This window comes from Nerophis ophidion, linkage group LG27, assembly GCF_033978795.1.
Source record: "Nerophis ophidion isolate RoL-2023_Sa linkage group LG27, RoL_Noph_v1.0, whole genome shotgun sequence".
NCBI lineage: Eukaryota > Metazoa > Chordata > Actinopteri > Syngnathiformes > Syngnathidae > Nerophis > Nerophis ophidion.
In genome coordinates, this window is record NC_084637.1 from 10,508,043 (window position 1) to 10,532,679 (window position 24,637).

At 45.2% G+C, this 24,637-nt stretch overlaps 1 protein-coding gene across 4 annotated transcripts in view; it reads left to right on the top strand.

The window, feature by feature from the left end:
• The window catches only part of LOC133544541 (receptor tyrosine-protein kinase erbB-4-like), a 651,156-nt gene that overhangs the window by 438,825 nt on the left and 187,694 nt on the right, over nt 1-24,637 (top strand). For all 4 annotated transcript variants that reach the window (XM_061889985.1, XM_061889988.1, XM_061889987.1 and 1 more), the window contains exons 4-6: nt 5,219-5,353; nt 14,319-14,384; nt 19,352-19,470. In XM_061889985.1, coding sequence (XP_061745969.1) covers nt 5,219-5,353; nt 14,319-14,384; nt 19,352-19,470 — 320 coding nt within the window. The remainder of the gene's footprint in view (nt 1-5,218; nt 5,354-14,318; nt 14,385-19,351; nt 19,471-24,637) is intronic.

Below are 24,637 nucleotides of genomic sequence, written 5' to 3' on the forward strand. Positions count from 1 at the left end.
CGTCTGAATTTTCATCATTAACATCAACAGGGGAGGTCTGATTCCGTCTTTCTTGAACGTTCGACGACTTCACCTATTTTCTATTTGTCAGTTTATCCTTGCAGCGCGCGCTCTATGCCTAACGTGTTGCTCTGCTTCTTACGCCGTGATGAATATAATCGCCATAGCAGCATGCACACGGTGTGGTCCTGATTTAAATAAAGCAAAACCTCTGTTTTTTTTTCCCCCTCCCCCTTACCGCCGTCCGTAAATGTAAAACACCCCCCTGATAAATTGTCCATTGTGACGGGAACATGATTACACGAGGCCACGGCTGCGGGCCGTTCAGCAGGCAGACGGAGTGACATGTCACCTCTAAGAGGGCTTTGGATAAATGTCTGTGCCTCTGCCAAGGCCAGCTTCCTTTTAATCATGACGCCGGATGGCGATGATTAGCTTCCTTTTGTGTGTTGGATCGTGAACGCAACTGTTAATAATCCGCCCCGGGGGGAGATAAAACCCTTTAGGTAATCCAGCTTTAATCTAAAGAACATTGTTGCATTCTATATGCAATTTAATTCATACTTCATATTCCGGGAGAAGAGGATTGGACGTGATTGCATCTAAATCCGTGAACTGGGTCAAACAACAGTCTGCGAGAAGGACATTGATGTTTCTCCTTCTCGTACGGGTCAAGCTTGCTAGATGACTATGGCGTCATTAAATCCTCGACGGTAACAGGGCGCGGGATTAGGATTCATCATTGTCCTCCACGTGCGAGCATCTATTAATGCTGGCGGCTTTCGAAAAGAAACTGTTTTGTTTTTAGAGCAGAATACAGGTAACCTGACTCTCGCCAGGTCCTTGTAGTTTGCTGAGCTCCACACAAGGATCTGGGATCGAGGGCAAATGCAAACTCCCATATATACTGTATATGAAATAGATCTAGAGCAGTTGTGCCCACACTTTTTCTGCAGGCGAGCTACTTTTCAATTGACCAACTCGAGGGGATCTACCTCATTTATATATCCATCCATCCATCCATCATCTTCCGCTTATCCGAGGTCGGGTCGCGGGGGCAACAGCCTAAGCAGGGAAACCCAGACTTCCCTCTCCCCAGCCACTTCGTCTAGCTCTTCCCGGGGGATCCCGAGGCGTTCCCAGGCCAGCCGGGAGACATAGTCTTCCCAACGTGTCCTGGGTCTTCCCCGTGGCCTCCTACCGGTTGGACGTGCCCTAAACACCTCCCTAGGGAGGCGTTCGGGTGGCATCCTGACCAGATAGATGCCCGAACCACCTCATCTGGCTCCTCTCGATGTGAAGGAGCAGTGGCTTTACTTTGAGTTCCTCCCGGATGACAGAGCTTCTCACCCTATCTCTAAGGGAGAGCCCCGCCACACGGCGGAGGAAACTCATTTCGGCCGCTTGTACCCGTGATCTTATCCTTTCGGTCATGACCCAAAGCTCATGACCATAGGTGAGGATGGGAACGTAGATCGACCGGTAAATTGAGAGCTTTGCCTTCCGGCTCAGCTCCTTCTTCACCACAACGGATCGGTACAACGTCCGCATTACTGAAGACGCCGCACCGATCCGCCTGTCGATCTCACGATCCACTCTTCCCTCACTCGTGAACAAGACTCCTAGGTACTTGAACTCCTCCACTTGGGGCAGGGTCTCCTCCCCAACCCGGAGATGGCACTCCACCCTTTTCCGGGCGAGAACCATGGACTCGGACTTGGAGGTGCTGATTCTCATTCCGGTCGCTTCACACTCGGCTGCGAACCGATCCAGCGAGAGCTGAAGATCCCGGTCAGATGAAGCCATCAGGACCACATCATCATTTATATATATAATTTATATTTATTTATTTATGAAAGAGACATTTTTCTAAACAAGTTAAATGTGTTTAATGATAATACAAGCATGTGTAACACATATAGATGTCTTTCTTTCACGAAGACAAGAATATAAGTTGGTGTATTACCTGATTCTGATGACTTGCATTAATTGGAATCAGACAGTAATGATGATAACGCCCACATTTTCAAATGGAGGAGAAAAAAAGTTGTCCTTTCCGTACAATACCACATGAAAGTGGTTGGGTTTTGGCATCTAATTCATCCAGCTTCCATACACTTTACAAGAAAAACATTGGCGGCAAATTCCGTAGCTTGCTTGATTGACATTCACGGCACCCGAGGGTCTTGTGAGATGACACTGGCTGCTGCCAGTTCATTATTATGAAAAAATGACAGAGAGGAAGGCGAGAAACACTTTTTATTTCAACAGACTTTCGCGCCGTCCCTTCCGTCAAAACTCTAAAGGCCGACTGCACATTTCCTATCTTCACAATTAAAGCCCTGCTTCATGCTGCCTGCGCTAACAAAATAAGAGTCTCGGAAAGCTGGCGTGCACAAGTGATGTGCACGCCAGCTTTCTGAGGGATCGCTTGTGCACGCCAGTTTTCCGAGACTCTGTATTTAGTTAGCGCAGGCAGCATGAAGCAGGGCTTTTATTGTGAAGATAGGAAATGTGCAGTCGGCCTTTAGAGTTTTGACGGAAGGTACGGCGCGAGAGTCTGTTGAAATAGAAAGTGTTTCTCGCCTTCCTCTCGGTCATATTTTAATAATAATGATCTTGCAGCAGCCAGCGTCATCTCACAAGACCCTCCGGTACCGTGAATGTCATTTAAGTGACGTCTTGGTGAAGATTGATGATCACTAATTTTTAGGTCTATTTTTTTTAAAAGCCTGGCTGGAGATCGACTGACACACCCCCCGCGGTCGACTGGTAGCTCGCGATCGACCTAATGGGCACCCCTGATCTAGAGACTTAAACTTTGAAATTAAAAAAATCATGTAAACATGTTAAATTTTTTGGGAGTATTTTCAAATCCCCCAAATTTTTGTAGGATTTTTTTTATTGAAATATTTAATAAGGCTGTAATTATTTCACATCCAATATTCCGCTTTTAATTTTTGGGGCGTAAAATAATGATTTTTTGTCTTCTGGATTTTTTAACAGGATTTTAATGAAAATAACATGAAGCATTAAAAAAATAAAAACTTTATATTGACATACCTGAAGTTGATATAAGCGTTGGACAACAACAATAATAATAATAATAAAAAAAGGATTTATGCCTTATTTTTTTGATTTTTTTTGACAGAGACCCTTCTCAGTCCCCGGACCAAACTTAAGGGGAGCTTTAGAGGTTTTAAAAAAAGTATATTTTATTGTTTTTTTAAATAAAACAATATTAAAATGGCCCCTGCATGCTTTAATTTTTAGTGTGTGGCCCTCAATGGAAAAAAGTTTGAACCCCTCTGTTTTACTGTTTTATTCCCAATACCAAATTTTTTCCCATTTATTAGTTAAATCAGGGGTGTCAAACGTACGGCCCGAGGGCCGGATCAGGCCCGTGAACAGGTTTTATCCGGCCCGCGGGATGAGATTGCAAAGTATGAAAATGTACCTAAAATTTTTGAATGAGAGAAACAGCTGTTCTAAATGTGTCCACTGGATGTCGCAATAGCAATTATTTGTATCTTTGTAGATGTTACATATGTAAAAAAATAATTCACTAATGTTAGTATATCAGTCGAGGACAATGATCAAACTACATAAATAACATACTGTAATTTATCTTGATAGATTAAATATTATTACCACCAATGAGTTGACTGATGAACATTGTCACGCAATTTATTCAGAAAATATAAATAACGACAAATAAAAATAGAATAGAACACCTTGGTCCTGATGGCTTCATCTGGCCGGGATCTTCTTCTCTCACTGGATCGGTTTGCAGCTGAGTGTGAAGCGACCGGAATGAGAATCAGCACCTCCAAGTCCGAGTCCATGGTTCTCGCCCGGAAAAAGGTGGAGTGCCATCTCCGGGTTGGGGAGGAGACCCTGCCCCAAGTGGAAGAGTTCAAGTACCTAGGAGTCTTGTTCACGAGTGGGGGAAGAGTGGATCGTGAGATCGACAGGCGGATCGGTGCGGCGTCTTCAGTAATGCGGACGTTTTACCGATCCGTTGTGGTGAAGAAGGAGCTGAGCCGGAAGGCAAAGCTCTCAATTTACCGGTCGATCTACGTTCCCATCCTCACCTATGGTCATGAGCTTTGGGTCATGACCGAAAGGATAAGATCACGGGTACAAGCGGCCGAAATGAGTTTCCTCCGCCGTGTGGCGGGGCTCTCCCTTAGAGATAGAGTGAGAAGCTCTGCCATCCGGGAGGAACTCAAAGTAAAGCCGCTGCTCCTTCACATCGAGAGGAGCCAGATGAGGTGGTTCGGGCATCTGGTCAGGATGCCACCCGAACGCCTCCCTAGGGAGGTGTTTAGGGCACGTCCAACCGGTAGGAGGCCACGGGGAAGACCCAGGACATGTTGGGAAGACTATGTCTCCCAGCTGGCCTGGGAACGCCTCGGGATCCCCCGGGAAGAGCTAGACGAAGTGGCTGGGGAGAGGGAAGTCCGGGCTTCCTTGCTTAGGCTGCTGCCCCCGCGACCCGACCTCGGATAAGCGGAAGATGATGGATGGATGGATGGATAGAACACCTCTTCAGATCTGCTTTTAACCTGTGATTAGTATTCTGTGTCTTGTAATGTCCTGTCTTGTAATTGTCCTGTATTATGTATTTTACAATGTACTGTTATTATATTTCCTATTTTTTATATTGTTACTTTAAACTGTTTTATATATATTTTTTTTAATCCTGTAAAGCATCTTTGAGTGCTCAGAAAAGCATTTTATTATTATTATTATTATTACTAGAATACTATTAACCGCAACATGTAAGTGTAAAAAAAATATGATTTGTACATTTTGTAAAAAAAAAATAAAAAGCCTTCTTTATTTTTAAGTTATGGTGCCGTGATTTTACCAGTCTTGCCCACATGGTGGTACATTTTTCTCTATGTGGCCCCCGATCTGAAATGAGTTTGACACCCCTGAGTTAAATAAACAAATTAAATAATCTTAAATTAGAACTTTCCAGTGTGTAATTGCTTTCTCACATTTTTTTTTTTAATTTTGCAGCACAAATCATTGTGATATTGACTAGCTCTGTCAATAGTATTTATCTTCACCCTCAAATGCGTTCTGGCTAGTCCCGCATGTCACTACTTTGATATTATTGTGGTTAACCTCGATGCATTGAATTCCTGACCGTGTGTGCAACATATTGTATTTCTTCGCATATGCACTCAGTCTTCTCTCTTACTCGCAGAGATCCTGAATGGCGGCGTCTATGTTGACCAGAACAAATTCCTGTGCCATGCGGACACCATACATTGGCGTGACATTATCAAGAACCCGCAGGCGGAGCTGTTGGTTGTGCCATCCAACAACAGCAACCTGGGATGTGAGTAGCGCCACAATGACACTTTTTACTGTTAGGGCCCGCCCTTGTTGGTCCTTCCAAGTTTTATGGTCAACCGGGGGCAAAATCACATGGTGTTAGATCAGTTGTGTCGTAGCCGTTCTGCAGCCAGCCCCATGGAACCCCTGTCTCACTGTTCTTTTTTTTAAGCCTCAGCCAATTTGACAGCTGCTCCAAAAGGTTCTGCTGGGGCTTCAGTCCCTTTTTTGTAGGCCCCTCCGGTTGACCAGTCCCTCTGATGAACACAGAGCAGGCACTGCTGTCTAGGGCGGTGTTTTTCTCTTAGGTCCAAGCTATTGAATATGCTAAAAAGAACAGTTAAAAAGCTATGTTTTATTAATATACCGTAGCTGCGTGTGTCAAATATGAGTTATTAAATGACTCCCGCCTCCTGGTGGTAGAGGGCGCTAGTGATCCTTCTTGCGACTACTCCGATGCAGAAGAAGTGACAACAAGCAGCAAGAGTGAGCAGCGATTGTTTATTTTTTTCCCTCTTGCTTGCTCTTTTAACATGGGGGATTACATATCTAAAATAAAACCGTTTTCTAAACTGGACTTTCAATCAAATCAGGAGGTAAAAAAGGAAGATTTCCATCGAGACGGAAAGACTTTTAAAACTGAAGAAAGATTAGGAAGACTTCTATAAACAAGTTATCTATGCTTTTGATCAGAAGGAGCTGCGCATGGACTTCATTTATAAGTAAAGGTAAGACCATAATAAAAAAAAAAATATTAAATGTGTTTTTCATGATTGTATCCTTACATCACACTCAAATTTATAAGCGCAGGCCTAAATTTACTGCATGCCTTTGGTAAGCGCCGGAGTGAGAAGATATTTTAAAATAATTAGCGGATGCCTGCCTTTACCGCATGCCTTTGGTTAACACCGGAGTGAGAAGGATTTTTTAATTAATTAGCGCACCGGCGGAAATTCAAGGAAAAACGGTATGTCTGTGGAGGTTGCCCCCCCAGTGGGTTCTCCAGACCACCAATCACCGCCATGAGAGCAGGATTCAGGTTCACAACAAAGCATTATTCTTCCAAATAAAGTATTTCTGTTGCTTTTTCCGCAATCGTCTTTTTCTCTCGCTCCAACTTTCCTCCAGCTCCAACACCCACTCCACCCCGTCTCTCCTCCTGGCTGCTGCTTTATAACAGAGCGACAGGTGATTAGATAACCAGGCCCAGGTGGGCCATCTACGCACCTGTCGCTGATTGCGAGGCCGGTCCTGGCACACCCTGCTTCGCTGCAGGCCCGCAGGCCACGCCCCCCTCCACAATGTCATTACACCTATTTGGGGTAAAAATATATTTGGCAATACAGTAATTATAGTCTGCAAATGATTTGCTGTTGTTGAGTGTTGATGCTTTCTAGAGCTCGGCAGCGTAACCATATCAGTATGTGGCAGCCGGTAGCTAATTATTTGTTTTGTTGATGTCGGGAACACGTCTCGTAAGACGACGAGGGTTTGACCTCGTGTCTAATGCTTAAACCCGAAATAAACAAAAGGTGACTGCCCCTAAGAAAAGGCACTGAAGTTTAGGGATGACTAAGCAGAACGAAACTGAAACCTAACTGGCTACAAACTAAACAAGAATGCTGGACGACAGCAAAGACTTACTGTGGAGCAAAGACGGCCTCCACAGAGTACATCCGAACATGACATGAAAATCAACAATGACTGTGGTTACATGGGCATTTCCAAACGTTTTTGGTTCCCTTGCTGTTCAGTCTTCCCTCGGAGGTCAGTTTTCCAATTTTTAGGTCTACAGTGTTTACATGCGCTGGAAGAACTAGCGTATGCCGTTTACATGTAAAGTAGGGGTCGAAGCCGACATCCACTCCACTTGACTGCTCTGCTGCCAAGGTCAGCGATGTATTCCCCAATAATTCATCCATAAGGCATTGAAGCTCAGGGATGGCTATGCAAATTAAAACTAAAACTGAACTGGCTGCAATGTAAACAAAAACAGAATACTGGACGACAGCAAAGACTTACAGCGTGTGGAACTGCAGACGGCGTCCACAAAGTACATACGTACATGACATGACAATCAACAACAAAATAGGAGCGCAAGGCAAGAACTAAAACACTACACACAAGAAAACAACTCAAATGAAGTCTCGGCGTGACGTGACAGGTCGTGACAGTACACCTGCATTGAGACAAGAGTTATAGTGATACATGGTTGGTTATGGTTTGAATTTATATCAACGACTTTTTACTGTCTTTACCAGTGTTTTTTTTACCTAATTGGGTTAAAAATATTTTTTGCAAACCAGTAAATATAATCCGCCAATAATGTGCCATTGTTGAGTGTCTTTGCTGTTTAGAGCGCGGCAGAGTAACCGTGTAATACTCTTCCACATCAGTAGGTGGCTATAGTAATGCATGAGTGAGTGAAGTATATATAGCGCTTTTCTCTAGTGACTCAAAGCGCTTTTACATAGTTGTGGGGAGGCGCAGCCGACGGGCCCACGGCGGGGCAGGGCACGCTGCAGCCCTGGCCAAGATGGCGGCAAGGAGGCGGAGAATGCGGATGAGCGGAGAGGCGTGGCGTGGCGGGAACGACACCGCCGCAATCAAATTCAGGTGCGTAGATCGCGCACTGGCACACAATTGACATTTCTCCTCTGGCTGTCACAGTTAGTTGGTGATGAACCCGATGATGCAGAGAAGGAGGCAGGCATAGAATATGAAAACATGATTTAATTAAAACTAAACAAGAACAAACAAAAAGCACGCACGTGGGCGGAATAACAAACTAAGGGAGCTAGCACTTGAAGCTAGAAAACAAAAAGGAACTTTGGCCTGGAAGCTAGTGGATAGCAAACAGAAAAACGGGAAATAACTAATGGCTAACAAGAACAGCTTATCGCTACGACGACCAGGACTAAATGTAGCACGACAGGTAACAGCTGAAAAGAATCACAGACGCGACAAGAGCAGCATGTGGCAACGACACTACAAATGACAATACAATGATCCAGCAACTGACACGAGACAAAGCAGGTACAAATAGGAGCGGGGTGATTGGCAACAGGTGTGGCCAGATGCCAATCAGCCGCAGCTGATTGGCAGGGAACAAGACAGGAAGCTGACAAAACAAGAGCACTAGACAGGAACTAAAGACAGGAGATACTAAACACAGAGGAAGCAGACAAATGCAAAGGAAAAAACTAAAACATAGACAAACTGTCAGGGGAAAGCCTGACACTGGCTGTATAAAAGGGGAGAAGGAGGAGGGATCATGGCAGAAGGAGTAGGAGAACCAGCAGCAGAACCTGACGAGCGAAAACCACCGAGAGCGAAAAGACAAAGCTTTATCTTCTGGTCAGATCGCTTTTCAGCTTCTCCTCTCCTGCTCGCTCCTCTTTCGCTTTGTCGGCCGCGTCTTTGTCGCTGTCTTCGGCTCGCTCCCGGTGGTTTTCGCTCGTCAGGTTCTGCTGCTGGTTATCTCACTCCTTCTGCCATGATCCCTCCTCCTTCTCCCCTTTTATACAGACAGAGGAGAAATGTCAATTGTGTGTCGGTGCGCGATCTACGCACCTGAATTTGATTGCGGCGGTGTGGCTCCCGGCACACCCCGCCTCTCCGCTCATCCGCATTCTCCGCCATCTTGGGCCTGGCTGCAGCATGCCCTGCCCCGCCATCGGCCCGTCGGCTGCGCCTCCCCACAAGAGTAAAACCCAATATCTAAGTTACATTTAAACCAGTGTGGGTGGGCCCTGGGAGCAGGTGGGTAAAGGGTCTTGCCTCACAACGGCATTGCCTGACGGAAACGGGAATCGAACCTGGAACCTTCGAGTTGCTGGCACGGCCACTCTACCAACCGAGCTATACCACATGGTTGGTTATGCTTTATAGTCATATCCAACAATTGCAACAACAGCTTTTTACTGTCAACTAAGTTTTGTTTTGTAATGATTTCTGCTGGTAGTGTGCCTCTGGATTTTTTCAACGCAAAAATGCGCCTTGGCTCAACAGCACCACTAGCGGCTAAAAGTCGTCTCTTTTCATCGCGCAATTACACAGTATTTTGGACATCTGTGTTGCTGAATTTTTTGCAATTTGTTCAATTAATAATGGAGAAGTCAAAGTAGAAAGATGGAGGTGGGAAGCTTTTAGCCTTTAGCCACACAAACACACGGTGATTCCTTGTTTAAAATTCCCGGAGGTGAAGCTTTACTATGGATCAGAGCAGTTAAGCGAACATGGATCCCGACCACTTGTCAACCGGCAGGTTTCGGTGAGAAAATTGTGGTAAAAAGTCGCCTCTTACCGGAGATCAGCGGAGCTTCTGTCCTGCTGCAGCTTTGTGACTTCCCTCAGACACTGGCGTCAACACACCCGTGGACACACCCCTCCGACTATCAGGTACTATTTCACCAGTGTTAATTTTGACGGCAAAATTTGATATAGTCTTTTGACTAAAATGTAATTTAGTTTTTGTCATAATTTAGTTATTTAAATTGGTTTACTTTTAGTCTAGTTTTAGTTGACGAAATATCATAAGATTATAGTCGACGAAAACTACAGTAGATTTAGTCGACTAAAGGGTAATATGTAAACTTTCCCTTCAATTTCTGAAAAACAAAGCAAAACAGCGGAAAAATCACCGATACAAGTCGTATTTTCATGAAAATCATGTCTCAAATGTAGTATTTCACGAGTAAGCCGTGTAATAAACGGGATAACGTCGAGTGAGTTGTATGTTGTGGAAAATGCTTACCTGTGTGTGGATTTCGGGGTGATTTGACTGTAAATGTCGCTTCAAGTTTGTTGTGTTTTTCCTTGTAATCTTCACGCTGCATTTCTTACACTGCGTCTTGTTATCTTTGACGTCAAATATAAAATTTGTTTACGTAACTTCCTTACCACGTCGCTCTGATTGGTTCTCTTCCCAACTGCTCCCGCCTCTTCCTAACGAAATGAGTTCCGATTGGATCTTGTCACTGGCAGACATTTTCGTCTCGTTTTTATTCGTTGACGAATATGTCAATACACCTCGTCATCGTCTTAGTCCACGTAAATTATTTTTTATTTAGTTATTGTCTCGTTTTAGTCGGGAAAAAAAAGGTCGTTGACGATAACTATGACGAAAATTTTTCGTCAACAAAATTAACACTGTATTTAACTCACTAAAAAAGTGGTCCCCAACCACCGGGCCGTGGCCCGATTGGTACCGGGCCGCAGAATAATTTTTTATTTATTTTTATTTTAAAAAAAAATATACGTAAATACATATATATTTTTTTTTATTAAATCAACATAAAAAACACAATATACACTTACAATTAGTGCACCAACCACAAAAACCTCCTTTTTTCATGATAAAAACGTTGATTTTTCCTGACGAAGAAAAAAAAAAAAAAAAAGGACCCCCCCCACCCCCGGGCCGCGGGACAAATTATTAAGCGTTGACCTGTCTGCGGATACAAAAAGGTTGGGGACCACTGCTCTAAATAACTAGCAACACAATTGAAAGATAAGGGATTTCCCTTAATTATCCATCCATCCGTCCATCTTCTTCCGCTTATCCGAGATCGGGTCGCGGGGGCAACAGCCTAAGCAGGGAAACCCAGACCTCCCTCTCCCCAGCCACTTCGTCCAGCTCTTCCCGGGGGATCCCGAGGCGTTCCCAGGCCAGCCGGGAGACATAGTCTTCCCAACGTGTCCTGGGTCTTCCCCGTGGCCCCCTACCGGTTGGACGTGCCCTAAACACCTCCCTAGGGAGGCGTTCGGGTGGCATCCTGACCAGATGCCCGAACCACCTCATCTGGCTCCTCTCGATGTGAAGGAGCAGCGGCTTTACTTTGAGTCCCTCTCGGATGGCAGAGCTTCTCACCCTATCTCTAAGGGAGAGCCCCGCCACACGGCGGAGGAAACTCATTTTGGCCGCTTGTACCCGTGATCTTATCCTTTCGGTCATGACCCAAAGCTCATGACCATAGGTGAGGATGGGAACGTAGATCGACCGGTAAATTGAGAGCTTTGCCTTCCGGCTCAGCTCCTTCTTCACCACAACGGATCGGTACAACGTCCGCATTACTGAAGACGCCGCACCGATCCCCCTGTCGATCTCACGATCCACTCTTCCCCCACTCGTGACCAAGACTCCTAGGTACTTGAACTCCTCCACTTGGGGCAGGGTCTTCTCCCCAACCCGGAGATGGCATTCCACCCTTTTCCGGGCGAGAACCATGAACTCGGACTTGGAGGTGCTGATTCTCATTCCGGTCGCTTCACACTCAGCTGCGAACCGATCCAGTGAGAGCTGAAGATCCCGGTCAGATGAAGCCATCAGGACCACATCATCTGCAAAAAGCAGAGACTTAATCCTGCGGTCACCAAACCGGAACCCCTCAACGCCTTGACTGCGCCTAGAAATTCTGTCCATAAAAGTTATGAACATATTATGTTCATAATTATCCTAATTTGTCTAAAAACATCTGAATCGCTACCAATGCAATCGCCTTTTTTTGTCTTTTTTTCTAGTCCTTCACTCTAATTTTCCTCATCCACGAATCTTTCATCCTCACTCAAATTAATGGGGAAATTGTCGCTTTCTCGGTCCGAATAGCTCTTGCTGCTGGACGCTCACATTATAAACAATGTGAGGATGTGAGGAGGCTCCACAACCCGTGACATCACGCGCACATCGTCTGCTACTTCCGCTACAGGCAAGGCTTCTTTATTAGCGACCAAAAGTTGCAAACTTTATCGTCGATGTTCTCTACTAAATGGCAATATCGCGAAATGATCAAGTATGACACATAAAATGGACCTGCTATCCCCGTTTAAATAAGGAAATCTCATTTCAGTAGGCCTTTAAACCCGTCGGGGGGAGCAGGAGGGACGGCTTTAGCGCTAAATAGTGGGCAAGCAACAAAGGTTGGGGGCCTCGTTTGAACTTGACTTCACTTGACAAAAAAAAAAAAAGCCTCATGGCGTGGTCTTAACTCGGGTTTGAGGAGACTTTTAGAGCGTGCAAAACATTTTGTTGACAAGATAAGTCACTGATGGAGGAGGACGAGGAGGAAAAGAAACAAAGACCGGTGGGGGTGGGCCAAAAAAAAAAAAAAATGACAATGGAACATGTGGGAGTAGAGGTTGCCAAATTGGGGCCTCTTGGCAAGCGGTGTTTAGAATGTACGTTAGCAAACCCCGCAGTGGGAGTGGTTGATGGGCCTGGTGACAGTCTGCCTGCACGCTTCCACTTACTCTGTTATTAACGCTCCTCAATTCAGCCTTGATGACGGGCCAGAGGCAGATGCCATCGCATCCAACTTGCCAACAGAACCAAGGAGCATGTCTTCGACCCATGAAGACTCTTTGTGTAATTTTATTGTGGTGGTTTTGCTGGTAGTTTCAAGTCTGGCTTCAATAACACATATCCTGACCCGATGAGCAAACAGCCTAAGCACGAAGCGCAAAGAACGTAGTTTCTGGACTATATCAATCAATCAATGTTTACTTATATAGCCCTAAATCACAAGTGTCTCAAACACAACGACATCCTCGGTCCAGATCCCACATAAGGGCAAGGAAAAACTCACAACCCAGTGGGATGTCAATGTGAATGACTGAGAAACCTTGGAGAAGACCGCAGATGTGGGTGACCCCCTCCTTTAGGGGAGACCGGATGCAATGGATGTAACATAATATTGTGAAAGTCCAGTCCAGAGTGGATCTAACATATAATTGTGAGAGTCCAGTCCATAGTGGATCTAGCATAATAGTGTGAGAGTCCAGTCCATGCTGGATCTAACATAATAGTGATTAAGTCCAGTCCATAGTAAATCTCACACAAAATTGTGAAAGTCCAGTCCATAGTGGATCTAACATAATATTGTGAGAGTCCAGTCCATAGTGGATCTAGCATAATAGTGTGAGAGTCCAGTCCATGGTGGATCTAACATAATATTGTGAGAGTCCAGTCCAAAGTAGATCGAACATAATAGTGTGAGAGTCTAGTCCATGGCGGATCTAACATAATAGTGAGAATCCAGTCCATGGTGGATCTAACATAATAGTGATAGTCCAGTCCATAATAAATCTAACATAATAGTGTGAGAGTTCAGTCCATTGTGGATCTAACATAATAGTGATTAAGTCCAGTCCATAGTGAATCTAACACAAAATTGTGAAAGTCCAGTCCATAGTGGATCTAACATAATATTGTGAGAGTCCAGTCCAGAGTGGATCTAACATAATAGTGTGAGAGTCCAGTCCATAGTGGATCCAACATAATATTGTGAGAGTCTAGTCCATGGCGTATCTAACATAATAGTGAGAGTCCAGTCCATAGTGGATCTAACATAATAGTGATAGTCAAGTCCATAGTGGATCTAACATAATATTGTGAGAGTCCAGTCCATAGTGGATCTAACATAATAGTGTGAGAGTCCAGTCCATAGTGGATCCAACATAAAATTGTGAGAGTCTAGTCCATGGCGGATCTAACATAATAGTGAGAGCCCAGTCCATGGTGGATCTAACATAATAGTGAGAGTCCAGTCCATAGTGGATCTAACATAATAGTGTGAGAGGCCAGTCCATAGTGGATTTAACATAATATATTTAGAGTCCAGTCCATAGTGGATCTAACATAATAGTGAGAGTCCAGTCAATAGTGGAACTAACATAATAGTGAGAGTCCAGTCCATAGTGGATCTAACATAATAGTGAGAGTCCAGTCCGTAGTGGATCTAACATAATAGTGAGATACCAGTCTATAGTGGATCTAACATAATTGTGAGAGAGTCCAGTCCGTAGTGGATCTAACATAATAGTGAGAGACTAGAGTGCACCGGTACCCACCAAACTTTAGAGGGAAAAAATAGTTTTACTTTGAGCTCCTCCCGGAAGGCAGAGCTTCTCACCCGGCGGAGGAAACAGTTTAGTGGTGGCTAATTCAAGATGTTTGTGTGTGTTTTATGCAGGTAGACGCTGTCATCGCTCGTGTAACGGACGCTGCTGGGGTCACCAGGAGGACCAGTGTCAGACCTGTGAGTATGTGGCCCAAACATTCCAAATGGCTGGTGTAAAAAGAGATGTATAGATCAGGGATGCAGCCATTTATCGACTAGAATCAGCCAATTGCCTCCATATAATTTTCACTTTTTCCACATTTTGTTATTTTACAGCCTTATTCATTCATTCATTTTTGTCCTCAAAATTCCACACACAAAAACCCTGGAATGACAATGTGAAAAGGTTTTTCGCAAAAATATTTTTCAATGTATTAAAAATCTAAAATAAAAAAAAATAAAAAAATCACTTAGACTTAGACTTCCTTTTGTTTTCATTAAAATTGGATCTTTACAGTACAGATAAGAACAACGTTTCGTTGCATTAGCTCGTTGTAGTGCAGGACATAAGAGCAACAAGGTGCAAATATACATAAATAGATTACTGTACGGATAAATATATTGCACTTTTCATATGCATCCACGTTTATGGATGTATGTTATATTGTCTTTATAGTCCAGCGAGTTAACCCGTTTTGGGTGGAAAACTAAGGGGATTATTACGATGCATTCGAGAGTCATATGGCCTGTGGGAAGAAGCTGTTACAGAATCTGGATGTTCTGCTATGGAGGTTGCGGAACCTCTTTCTAGAGTCCAGCAGTAAAAAAAAAAAACAGTCCCTGGTTTCACAGCCTTTGCTCAAAAGACTTGAGGCTGTAATTGCTACCAAATTTGCATCAAAAAAGTAATGAGCAGAGGCTTTGAATACCTAATCTGCATGTTTTATTTTCAATTTTGTTAGTTTTAACAAATCTGCAAAATAAAAAAAACTTTCCACAGTGTCAATATGGGGTATTGTGTGTAGAATTTTGAGGGCAAAAATGAATATATTCCATTTTGGAATAAGTCTGTAACATAACAAAATGTGGGAAAAGTGAAGAGCTTAAGTTAGTGATCATCACCCCAGGCTAAGCATGTCCTACAATGAGTAATATCAAGCAGAAGAAGACAAGGCGTGCTAATCGCTAAACTTGGTGCTAAAATAGCTCAAGAAACAAAGACTTCAAATAAATCTGCATGGAAGCTTTAACAGCAGAAAGTCAGACCCTCTGAACAGGAAACGAAAAAATAGATTAATAGGAGTCCAGAGAAGGTATAGAACTGTATAACGGTGTTCTATTGCTGTGTAGGGCCAATCCATCCAATAATCGGTAGCTATGATCGATACCGGAGTGATTACATCGATATTTTTATTTTCACAAATGTTTTTTTGGTCTTTTTGGTTTTTGTTGACACTTTCAGGGAATAATTCCATGAACACAGGAGGAATTTGATAAAAAGCAATGCATGTAAACGAATAGTAGTAGTGTATGCTTTTGTTTAGTTATTGACTTAGTTAGTTACAGACTTGAACTTACTAATAATAATAATTATAAAAAAAAATAAATAATAATAATCATAAAAAAATAAAATAAAAAAAATAAAAAAAATAATAATAATGATAATAATGATAATAATACTTGGCTTTACTGTCTAAAATGAACAGTTAATAAATAAGAACAGTATCAGTATCGGCCGATCTCGCTCAATCCCTGATAAAAACCCGCTCTGTTACAGGTGATCACTTCACTAACTTTCAGCCAAATGCAAGAGTTCAACCTTTTTCATTTTGAGCCACCGTTTGCAGATTAAAAGAGTCGAATCTCATCTTCACCCGGGGCGGTATAGCTCGGTTGGTTGAGTGGCTGTGCCAGCAACTTGAGGGATCCAGGTTGGATTCCTGCTTTCGCCATCCCAGTCACTGCCGTTGTGTCCTTGGGCAAGACACTTTACCCACCTGCTCCCAGTGCCACCCACACTGGTTTAAATGTAACTTGGATATTGGGTTTTATTATGTGAAAGTGCTTTGAGTCACTAGAGAAAAGCGCTATATAAATATTCACATCACCCTCATTTAGTTTAATCGGTTTTATTCTTGATTTTACCAAATCCCTACAACAAAACACGGTCATTTGAGAATCCAGAGGGGTGTACATTTTTCTAATGTGACTTTATAATTGCGAGGAAAAAGTCATCATTGTTGTTGTTTTTTTTTTATAATCGAGTTTCCATAGCAACACTTAGCACCAAACACCCAACTTTCTGAGATGATTAGCACAGTTGGATATAGCTTTGGGATAAATTGTCTGCTAAAAGCACTTATGGGGTGGATCAGCAGGGGTCCTGCAGTCCAGAACTTTAATTCCTGTATAAAATTATCGGCGCCAAATGCTGCAGCGTCTACAAAACCTGTTGCCATATGAGTTGGGAAATTGTGTTGGATGTAAATATAAATGGAATGTAATGATTTGCAAATCCTTTTCAACCCATATTCAGTTGAATGCACTACAAAGAGAAGATATTTGATGTTCAAACTCATAAACTATTTTTTTTTTTTGCAAATAATCATTAGCTTTGAATTTCATGGCTGCAACATGTGCCAAAGTAGTTGGGAAAGGGCATGTTCACCACTGTGTTACATCACATTTTCTCTTAACAACACTCAACAAATGTTTGGGAACTGAGGAAACTAGTTGTTGCAGCTTTGAACGTGGAATTATTTCCCATTCTTGTTTTATGTAGAGCTTTAGTCGTTCAACAGTCCGGGGTCTCCGCTGTCGTATTTTACGCTTCATAATGCGCTCGATGGGAGACAGGTCTGGACTGCAGGCGGGCCAGGAAAGTACCCGCACTCTTTTACTACAAAGCCACGCTGTTGTAAAACGCGGCTTGGTATAGTCTTGCTGAAATAAGCAGGGGCGTCCATGCTAACGTTGCTTGGATGACAACATATGTTGCTCCAAGACCTGTATGTACCTTTCAGCATTAATGGTGCCTTCACAGATGTGTAAGTTACCACTAATATAGGGACCGCGTGGCGCAGTGGGAGAGTGGCCGTGTGCAACCCGAGGGTCCCTGGTTCAAATCCCACCTAGTACCAACCTCGTCACGTCCGTTGTGTCCTGAGCAAGACACTTCACCCTTGCTCCTGATGGGTGCTGGTTGGCGCCTTGCATGGCAGCTCCCTCCATCAGTGTGTGAATGTGTGTGTGAATGGGTAAATGTGGAAGTAGTGTCAAAGCGCTTTGAGTACCTTGAAGGTAGAAAAGCGCTATACAAGTACAACCCATTTATCATTTATAATACACCCCCATACCATCACAGATGCTGGCTTTTGAATTTTGCGCCTATAACCATCCGAGTTGTTATTTTCCTCTTTGTTCCGGAGGACATCACGTCCACAGTTTCCAAATATAATTTGAAATGTGGACTCGTCAGACCACAGAACACTTTTCCACTTTGCATCAGTCCATTTTAGATGAGCTCGAGCCCAGCGAAGCCAGCGGCGTTCCTGGGTGTTGTTGATAAATGGGTTTTGCTTTGCATAGCAGAGTTTTAACTTGCACTTACATATGTAGCGACCAACTGTAGTTACTGACAGTGGTTTTATGAAGTGTTCCTGAGCCCGTGTGGTGATATCCCTTACACACTGTGGTCGGTTTTTGATGCAGTACCGCCTGAGGGATCAAAGGTCCGTAATGTCATCGCTTACGTGCAGTGATTTCTCCAGATTCTCTGAACCTTTTGATGATTTTTACGGACCGTAGATGGTAAAATCCCTAAACTCCTAGCAATAGGATGTTCTAAAACTGTTCGACAATTTTCTTACAAAGTGGTGACCCTCGCCCCATCCTTGTTTGTGAATTACTTAACATTTCATGGAAGCTGCTTTTATACCCAAACATGGCACCCACCTGTTCCCAATTAGCCTGCACACCTGTGGGACGTACCAAATAAATGTTTGATGAGCATTTTTCAACGTTATCAGTATTTATTGCCACCTTTCCCAACTTTTTTGTCACGTGTCGCTGGCATCAAATTCTAAAGTTAATGATTATTTGCAAAAAAAAAAAAATGTTTATCAGTTTGAACATCAAATATGTTGTCTTTGTAGCATATTCAACTGAATAAGGGTTCAATCAATCAATCAATGTTTATTTATATAGCCCCAAATCACAAATGTCTCAAAGGACTGCACAAATCATTACGACTACAACATCCTCGGAAGAACCCACAAAAGGGCAAGGAAAACTCACACCCAGTGGGCAGGGAGAATTCACATACAGTGGGACGCCAGTGACAATGCTGACTATGAGAAACCTTGGAGAGGACCTCAGATGTGGGCAACCCCCCCCCCCCCCCCCTCCCCTCTAGGGGACCGAAAGCAATGGATGTCGAGCGGGTCTAACATGATACTGTGAAAGTTCAATCCATAGTGGCTCCAACACAGCCGCGAGAGTTCAGTTCAAGCGGATCCAAGACAGCAGCGAGAGTCCCGTCCACAGGAAACCATCTCAAGCGGAGGCGGATCAGCAGCGTAGAGATGTCCCCAACCGATACAGGCGAGCGGTCCATCCTGGGTCCCGACGAGCGGTCCATCCTGGGTCTCGACTCTGGACAGCCAGTACTTCATCCAGGGTCATCGGACCGGACCCCCTCCACAAGGGAGGGGGGGACATAGGAGAAAGAAAAGAAGCGGCAGATCAACTGGTCTAAAAAGGAGGTCTATTTAAAGGCTAGAGTATACAAATGAGTTTTAAGGTGAGACTTAAATGCTTCTACTGAGGTAGCATCTCGAACTGTTACCGGGAGGGCATTCCAGAGTACTGGACCCCGAACGTTGAAAATGATTTGCAAACCGTTTATATTTACATCTAACACAATTTCCCAGCTCATACGGAAACGGAATTTGTACATTCAAAGCAGCACCTTTCCCAAAGACAAGAAACCTTAAAGTGTTATTCAAGACTTTGAGACTGAGATGGACTCAACTGACCTTTTGCTGGTGAAGCCCCTAATTTGTTTCTGCCTGAATTTCATATCATTGTGTCGAGGGTGGTGGTATTGTCTCTTGGTGTTTTGAGTGTGTGTGCCAGACCTTTAAAGCTCTTCTCTTGGCGGGCAGTGACGAAGACGGTGTGCGCCGAGCAGTGTGACGGTCGATGCTTCGGACCTTACGTCAGCGACTGCTGCCACCGCGAGTGCGCTGGCGGATGCTCGGGTCCCAAGGACACCGACTGCTTTGTATGTACACACTCTACCCGCTCACATCCTCCGCATGCATTTCCACTCCATCCATATCCCGTATCCTTTCATCAGCAACTTCTCTTTGGCCATGTCTGCACTAAGTTGTTTAACCCCTTAATCCAGGGGTGTCCAAAGTGCGGCCCGCAGTTAGTTTTTTAACGGCCCTGAGGCACATTTTAAAAATACTTAAAATGTAAAAAGTGAAATGTAACAAGAAAATGTTGCAATGTTTATTCTAATAACACAAAGCTGCCATGCAGGCTGTTTCTTTCTTTAGAAAAATTATAATGAATCAAAATTAATGTCATTATGAATTATTGACCTATTCAAGGCTCCACGTTAAATTTTACACTTTGACATATTTTGGGGGGGAAAACGTTGCATATTTTGTGTTTGCCGTTTAAAAAACATTTTTTTTAAAGAAGGGCCTAAAATGAACTAACAAAAAACATAAACAACAATAAAACTTATAATTGACGGATGGATCTGAAGTAGATCTCGAGATTATCATGTTAATAGTAAACAGTAAAAAAAAAATTATAATTTATTTTCTAACGCTTTAATGATTGGATCCCCAATAATTTAAGAGTGATTTGTTTTAAAGTGTCATTGCTCAAAAAATAATAATGAATGGGTTTATGAGTTATTGACCTTTTTAATGCCCCAATAATTATACAATCTCAAATATCCCACTTAAAAAAATTATTGGGTGAAAATATTGCATAGTTTGGGATTTTTCCATTGCAAAACTTTTTTTTTGTGACAAAAAGAGCATACAACTTAAATATTTAAAATCATTATATTGAACGATAGACCTAACGTTGATCTATAGATTTGAAATTTGAATAATAATAAAAAAATAATACTGTATAATGACACATTTTTTTATATTTTTTGGACCAAAACCCTTGGGATCACTGAAATCAAGCCTGAGTGGAGGCTGAAATGTATATTTTTTATACATGTATTGTTTTTTAGAATAAAAAATATCAAAATGGCCCCCACTTGCTTTGATGGGTAAAGTTTGGACACCCCTGCCTTAAACGAATAATTATTTAGTCAAAGCTTTTTTCAGCCACACTAAACTCGCGTTTAAGGACCCCCTCCTTGGACAAATTTTAACACGGGTAAGTAGGATGTTTATTTCTTGAATCTCCGGTGCTTAGCTTTATATGGATTAATTGATCGTTTACAAAATGAGTTCGGAGAGGAAGTGACGCCAGAAAGACCGCGCCCACACAGGAAGTGACGTCAGAAAGAACGCGCCCCAAGCCAGCTTCATAATAAATCGGTTTTGTAGCTTGTAGTTAACCACTGGAAATATGAAGGCGAGTCATCCAAAAATGCCCGTGTTTCCCCTTTCTTCTACATGTACAGGCTATTCGATTGCAGCTATTTGGGATACAACACTTCTCAGACGGCAAGAGAACTTTTGAATGTCCGCTGTGTGTTAGGAACTGATCAAGGAGGTGACCCCAGGATGCAGAGACGGGAGGCAAGGTTGAATTACCATCCATCCATCCATCTTCTTCCGATTATCCGAGGTTGGGTCGCGGAGGCAGCAGCCTAAGCAGAGAAGCCCAGACTTTTCTCTCCCCAGCCACTTCATCCAGCTCCTTCCGGGGGATCCCGAGGCGTTTCCAGGCGTTCCCAGGCCAGCGGGGAGAGATAGTCTTCCCAACGTCTCCTGGGTCTTCCCCGTGGTCGGACATGCCCGGAACACCTCCCTAGGGAGGCGTTCGGGTGGCATCCTGACCAGATGCCCGAACAACCTCATCTGGCTACTCTTAATGTCTCTAAGGGAGAGCCCCACCACCCGACGGAGGAAATTAATTTCGGTAGCTTGTACCCGTGATCTTGTCCTTTCGGTCATAACCCAAAACTCATGTCCATAGGTGAGGATGGGGACGTAGATCGACCGGTAAATTGAGAGCTTTGCCTTCCGGCTCAGCTCCTTCTTCACCACAACAGATCGATACAGTGTCCACATTACAGAAGACGCCGCACCGATCCGCCTGTCGATCTCACGATCTACTCCTCCCTCACTCGTGAACAAGACTCTTAGGTACTTGAACCCCTCCTCTTGGGGCAAGATATCCTGGGGGAGGAGATCTTGCCTCAAGTGGAGGAGTTCAAGTAAGGTTCCATCCATCCATCCATCATCTTCCGCTTATCCGAGGTCGGGTCGCGGGGGCAGCAGCCTAAGCAGGGAAGCCCAGACTTCCCTATCTCCAGCCACTTCGTCTAGCTCTTCCCGGGGGATCCCGAGGCGTTCCCAGGCCAGCCGGGAGACATAGTCTTCCCAACGTGTCCTGGGTCTTCCCCGTGGCCTCCTACCAGCTGGACGTGCCCTAAACACATCCCTAGGGAGGCGTTCGGGTGGCATCCTGACCAGATGCCCGAACCACCTCATCTGGCTCCTCTCGATGTGGAGGAGCAGCGGCTTTACGTTGAGCTCCTCCCGGATGGCAGAGCTTCTCACCCTATCTCTAAGGGAGAGCCCCGCCACCCGGCGGAGGAAACTCATTTCGGCCGCTTTTACCCGTGATCTTATCCTTTCGGTCATGACCCAAAGCTCATGACCATAGGTGAGGATGGGAACGTAGATCGACCGGTAAATTGAGAGCTTTGCCTTCCGGCTCAGCTCCTTCTTCACCACAACGGATCGATACAACGTCCGCATTACTGAAGACGCCGCACCGATCCGCCTGTCGATCTCACGATCCACTCTTCCCCCACTCGTGAACAAGACTCCTAGGTACTTGAACTCCTCCACTTGGGGCAGGGTCTCCTCCCCAACCCGGAGATGGCACTCCACCCTTTTCCGGGCGAGAACCATGGACTCGGACTTGGAGGTGCTGATTCTCATTCCGGTCGCTTCACACTCGGCTGCGAACCGATCCAGTGAGAGCTGAAGATCCCGGCCAGATGAAGCCATCAGGACTACATCATCCGCAAAAAGCAGAGACCTAATCCCGTGGCCACCAAACCGGAACCCCTCAACGCCTTGGCTGCGCCTAGAAATTCTGTCCATAAAAGTTATGAACAGAATCGGTGACAAAGGACAGCCTTGGCGGAGTCCAACCTTCACTGGAAACGTGTCCGACTTACTGCCAGCAATGCGGACCAAGCTTTGACACTGATCATACAGGGAGCGGACTGCCACAATAAGACATTCCGATACCCCATACTCTCTGAGCACTCCCCACAGGACTTCCCGAGGGACACGGTCAAATGCCTTCTCCAAGTCCACAAAGCACATGTAGACTGGTTGGGCAAACTCCCATGCACCCTCAAGAACCCTGCCGAGAGTATAGAGCTGGTCCACAGTTCCACGACCAGGACGAAAACCACACTGTTCCTCCTGAATCCGAGGTTCGACTATCCGGCGAAGCCACCTCTCCAGTACACCTGAATAAACCCTACCGGGAAGGCTGAGGAGTGTGATCCCACGATAGTTGGAACACACCCTCCGGTCCCCCTTCTTAAAGAGAGGGACCACCACCCCGGTCTGCCAATCCAGAGGTACCGCCCCCGATGTCCACGCGATGCTGCAGAGTCTTGTCAACCAAGACAGCCCCACAGCATCCAGAGCCTTAAGGAACTCCGGGCGGATCTCGTCCACCCCCGGGGCCTTGCCGCCGAGGAGCTTTTTAACTACCTCAGCGACCTCAGCCCCAGAAATAGGAGAGTCCACTACAGATTCCCCAGGCACCGCTTCCTCAAAGAAAGACGTGTTGGTGGGATTGAGGAGGTCTTCGAAGTATTCCCTCCACCGATCCACAACATCCGCAGTCGAAGTCAGCAGAACACCATCCGCACCATACACGGTGTTGATGGTGCACTGCTTCCCCTTCCTGAGGCGCCGTATGGTGGTCCAGAATCGCTTCGAAGCCGTCCGGAAGTCGTTTTCCATGGCTTCCCCGAACTCTTCCCATGTCCGAGTTTTTGCCTCCGCGACCGCTAAAGCTGCACACCGCTTGGCCCGTCGGTACCCGTCCACTGCCTCCGGAGTCCTATGAGCCAAAAGAACCCGATAGGACTCCTTCTTCAGCTTGACGGCATCCCTCACTGCTGGTGTCCACCAACGGGTTCTGGGATTACCGCCACGACAGGCACCAACAACCTTGCGGCCACAGCTCCAATCAGCCGCCTCGACAATAGAGGTTCGGAACATGGTCCACTCGGACTCAATGTCCCGCACCTCCCTCGTGACATGTTCAAAGTTCTCCCGGAGGTGTGAATTGAAACTCTCTCTGACAGGAGACTCTGCCAGACGTTCCCAGCAGACCCTCACAATGCGTTTGGGCCTGCCAGGTCTGTCCGGCATCCTCCCCCACCATCGCAGCCAACTCACCACCAGGTGGTGATCGGTAGAAAGTTCCGCCCCTCTCTTCACCCGAGTGTCCAAAACATAAGGCCGCAAATCCGATGACACAACTACAAAGTCGATCATGGAACTGCGGCCTAGGGTGTCCTGGTGCCAAGTGCACATATGGACACCCTTATGTTTGAACATGGTGTTTGTTATCGACAAACTGTGACGAGCACAAAAGTCCAATAACAAAACACCACTCGGGTTTAGATCCGGGCGACCATTCTTCCCAATCACGCCTCTCCAGGTTTCACAGTCGTTGCCAACATGAGCGTTGAAGTCTCCCAGTAGGACAAGGGAATCACCCGGAGGAGCACTTTCCAGTACTCCCTCGAGTGTACCCAAAAAGGGTGGGTATTCTGAACTGCTGTTTGGTGCGTAAGCACAAACAACAGTCAGGACCCGTCCCCCCACCCGAAGGCGAAGGGAAGCTACCCTCTCGTCCACTGGGTTGAACTCAAACGTACAGGCTTTGAGCCGGGGGGGAACCAGAATTGCCACCCCAGCCCGTCGCCTCTCACTGCCGGCAACGCCAGAGTGGAAGAGGGTCCAGTCCCTCTCGAGAGAACTGGTTCCAGAGCCCTTGCTGTGCGTCGAGGTGAGTCCGACTATATCCAGCCGGAACTTCTCTACCTCGCGCACTAGCTCAGGCTCCTTCCCCCCCAGTGAGGTGACGTTCCACGTCCCAAGAGCTAGCTTCTGTAGCCGAGGATCGGACCGCCAAGTGCACTGCCTTCGGCTGCCGCCCAGCTCACAATGCACCCGACCTCTATGGCCCCTCCTATGAGT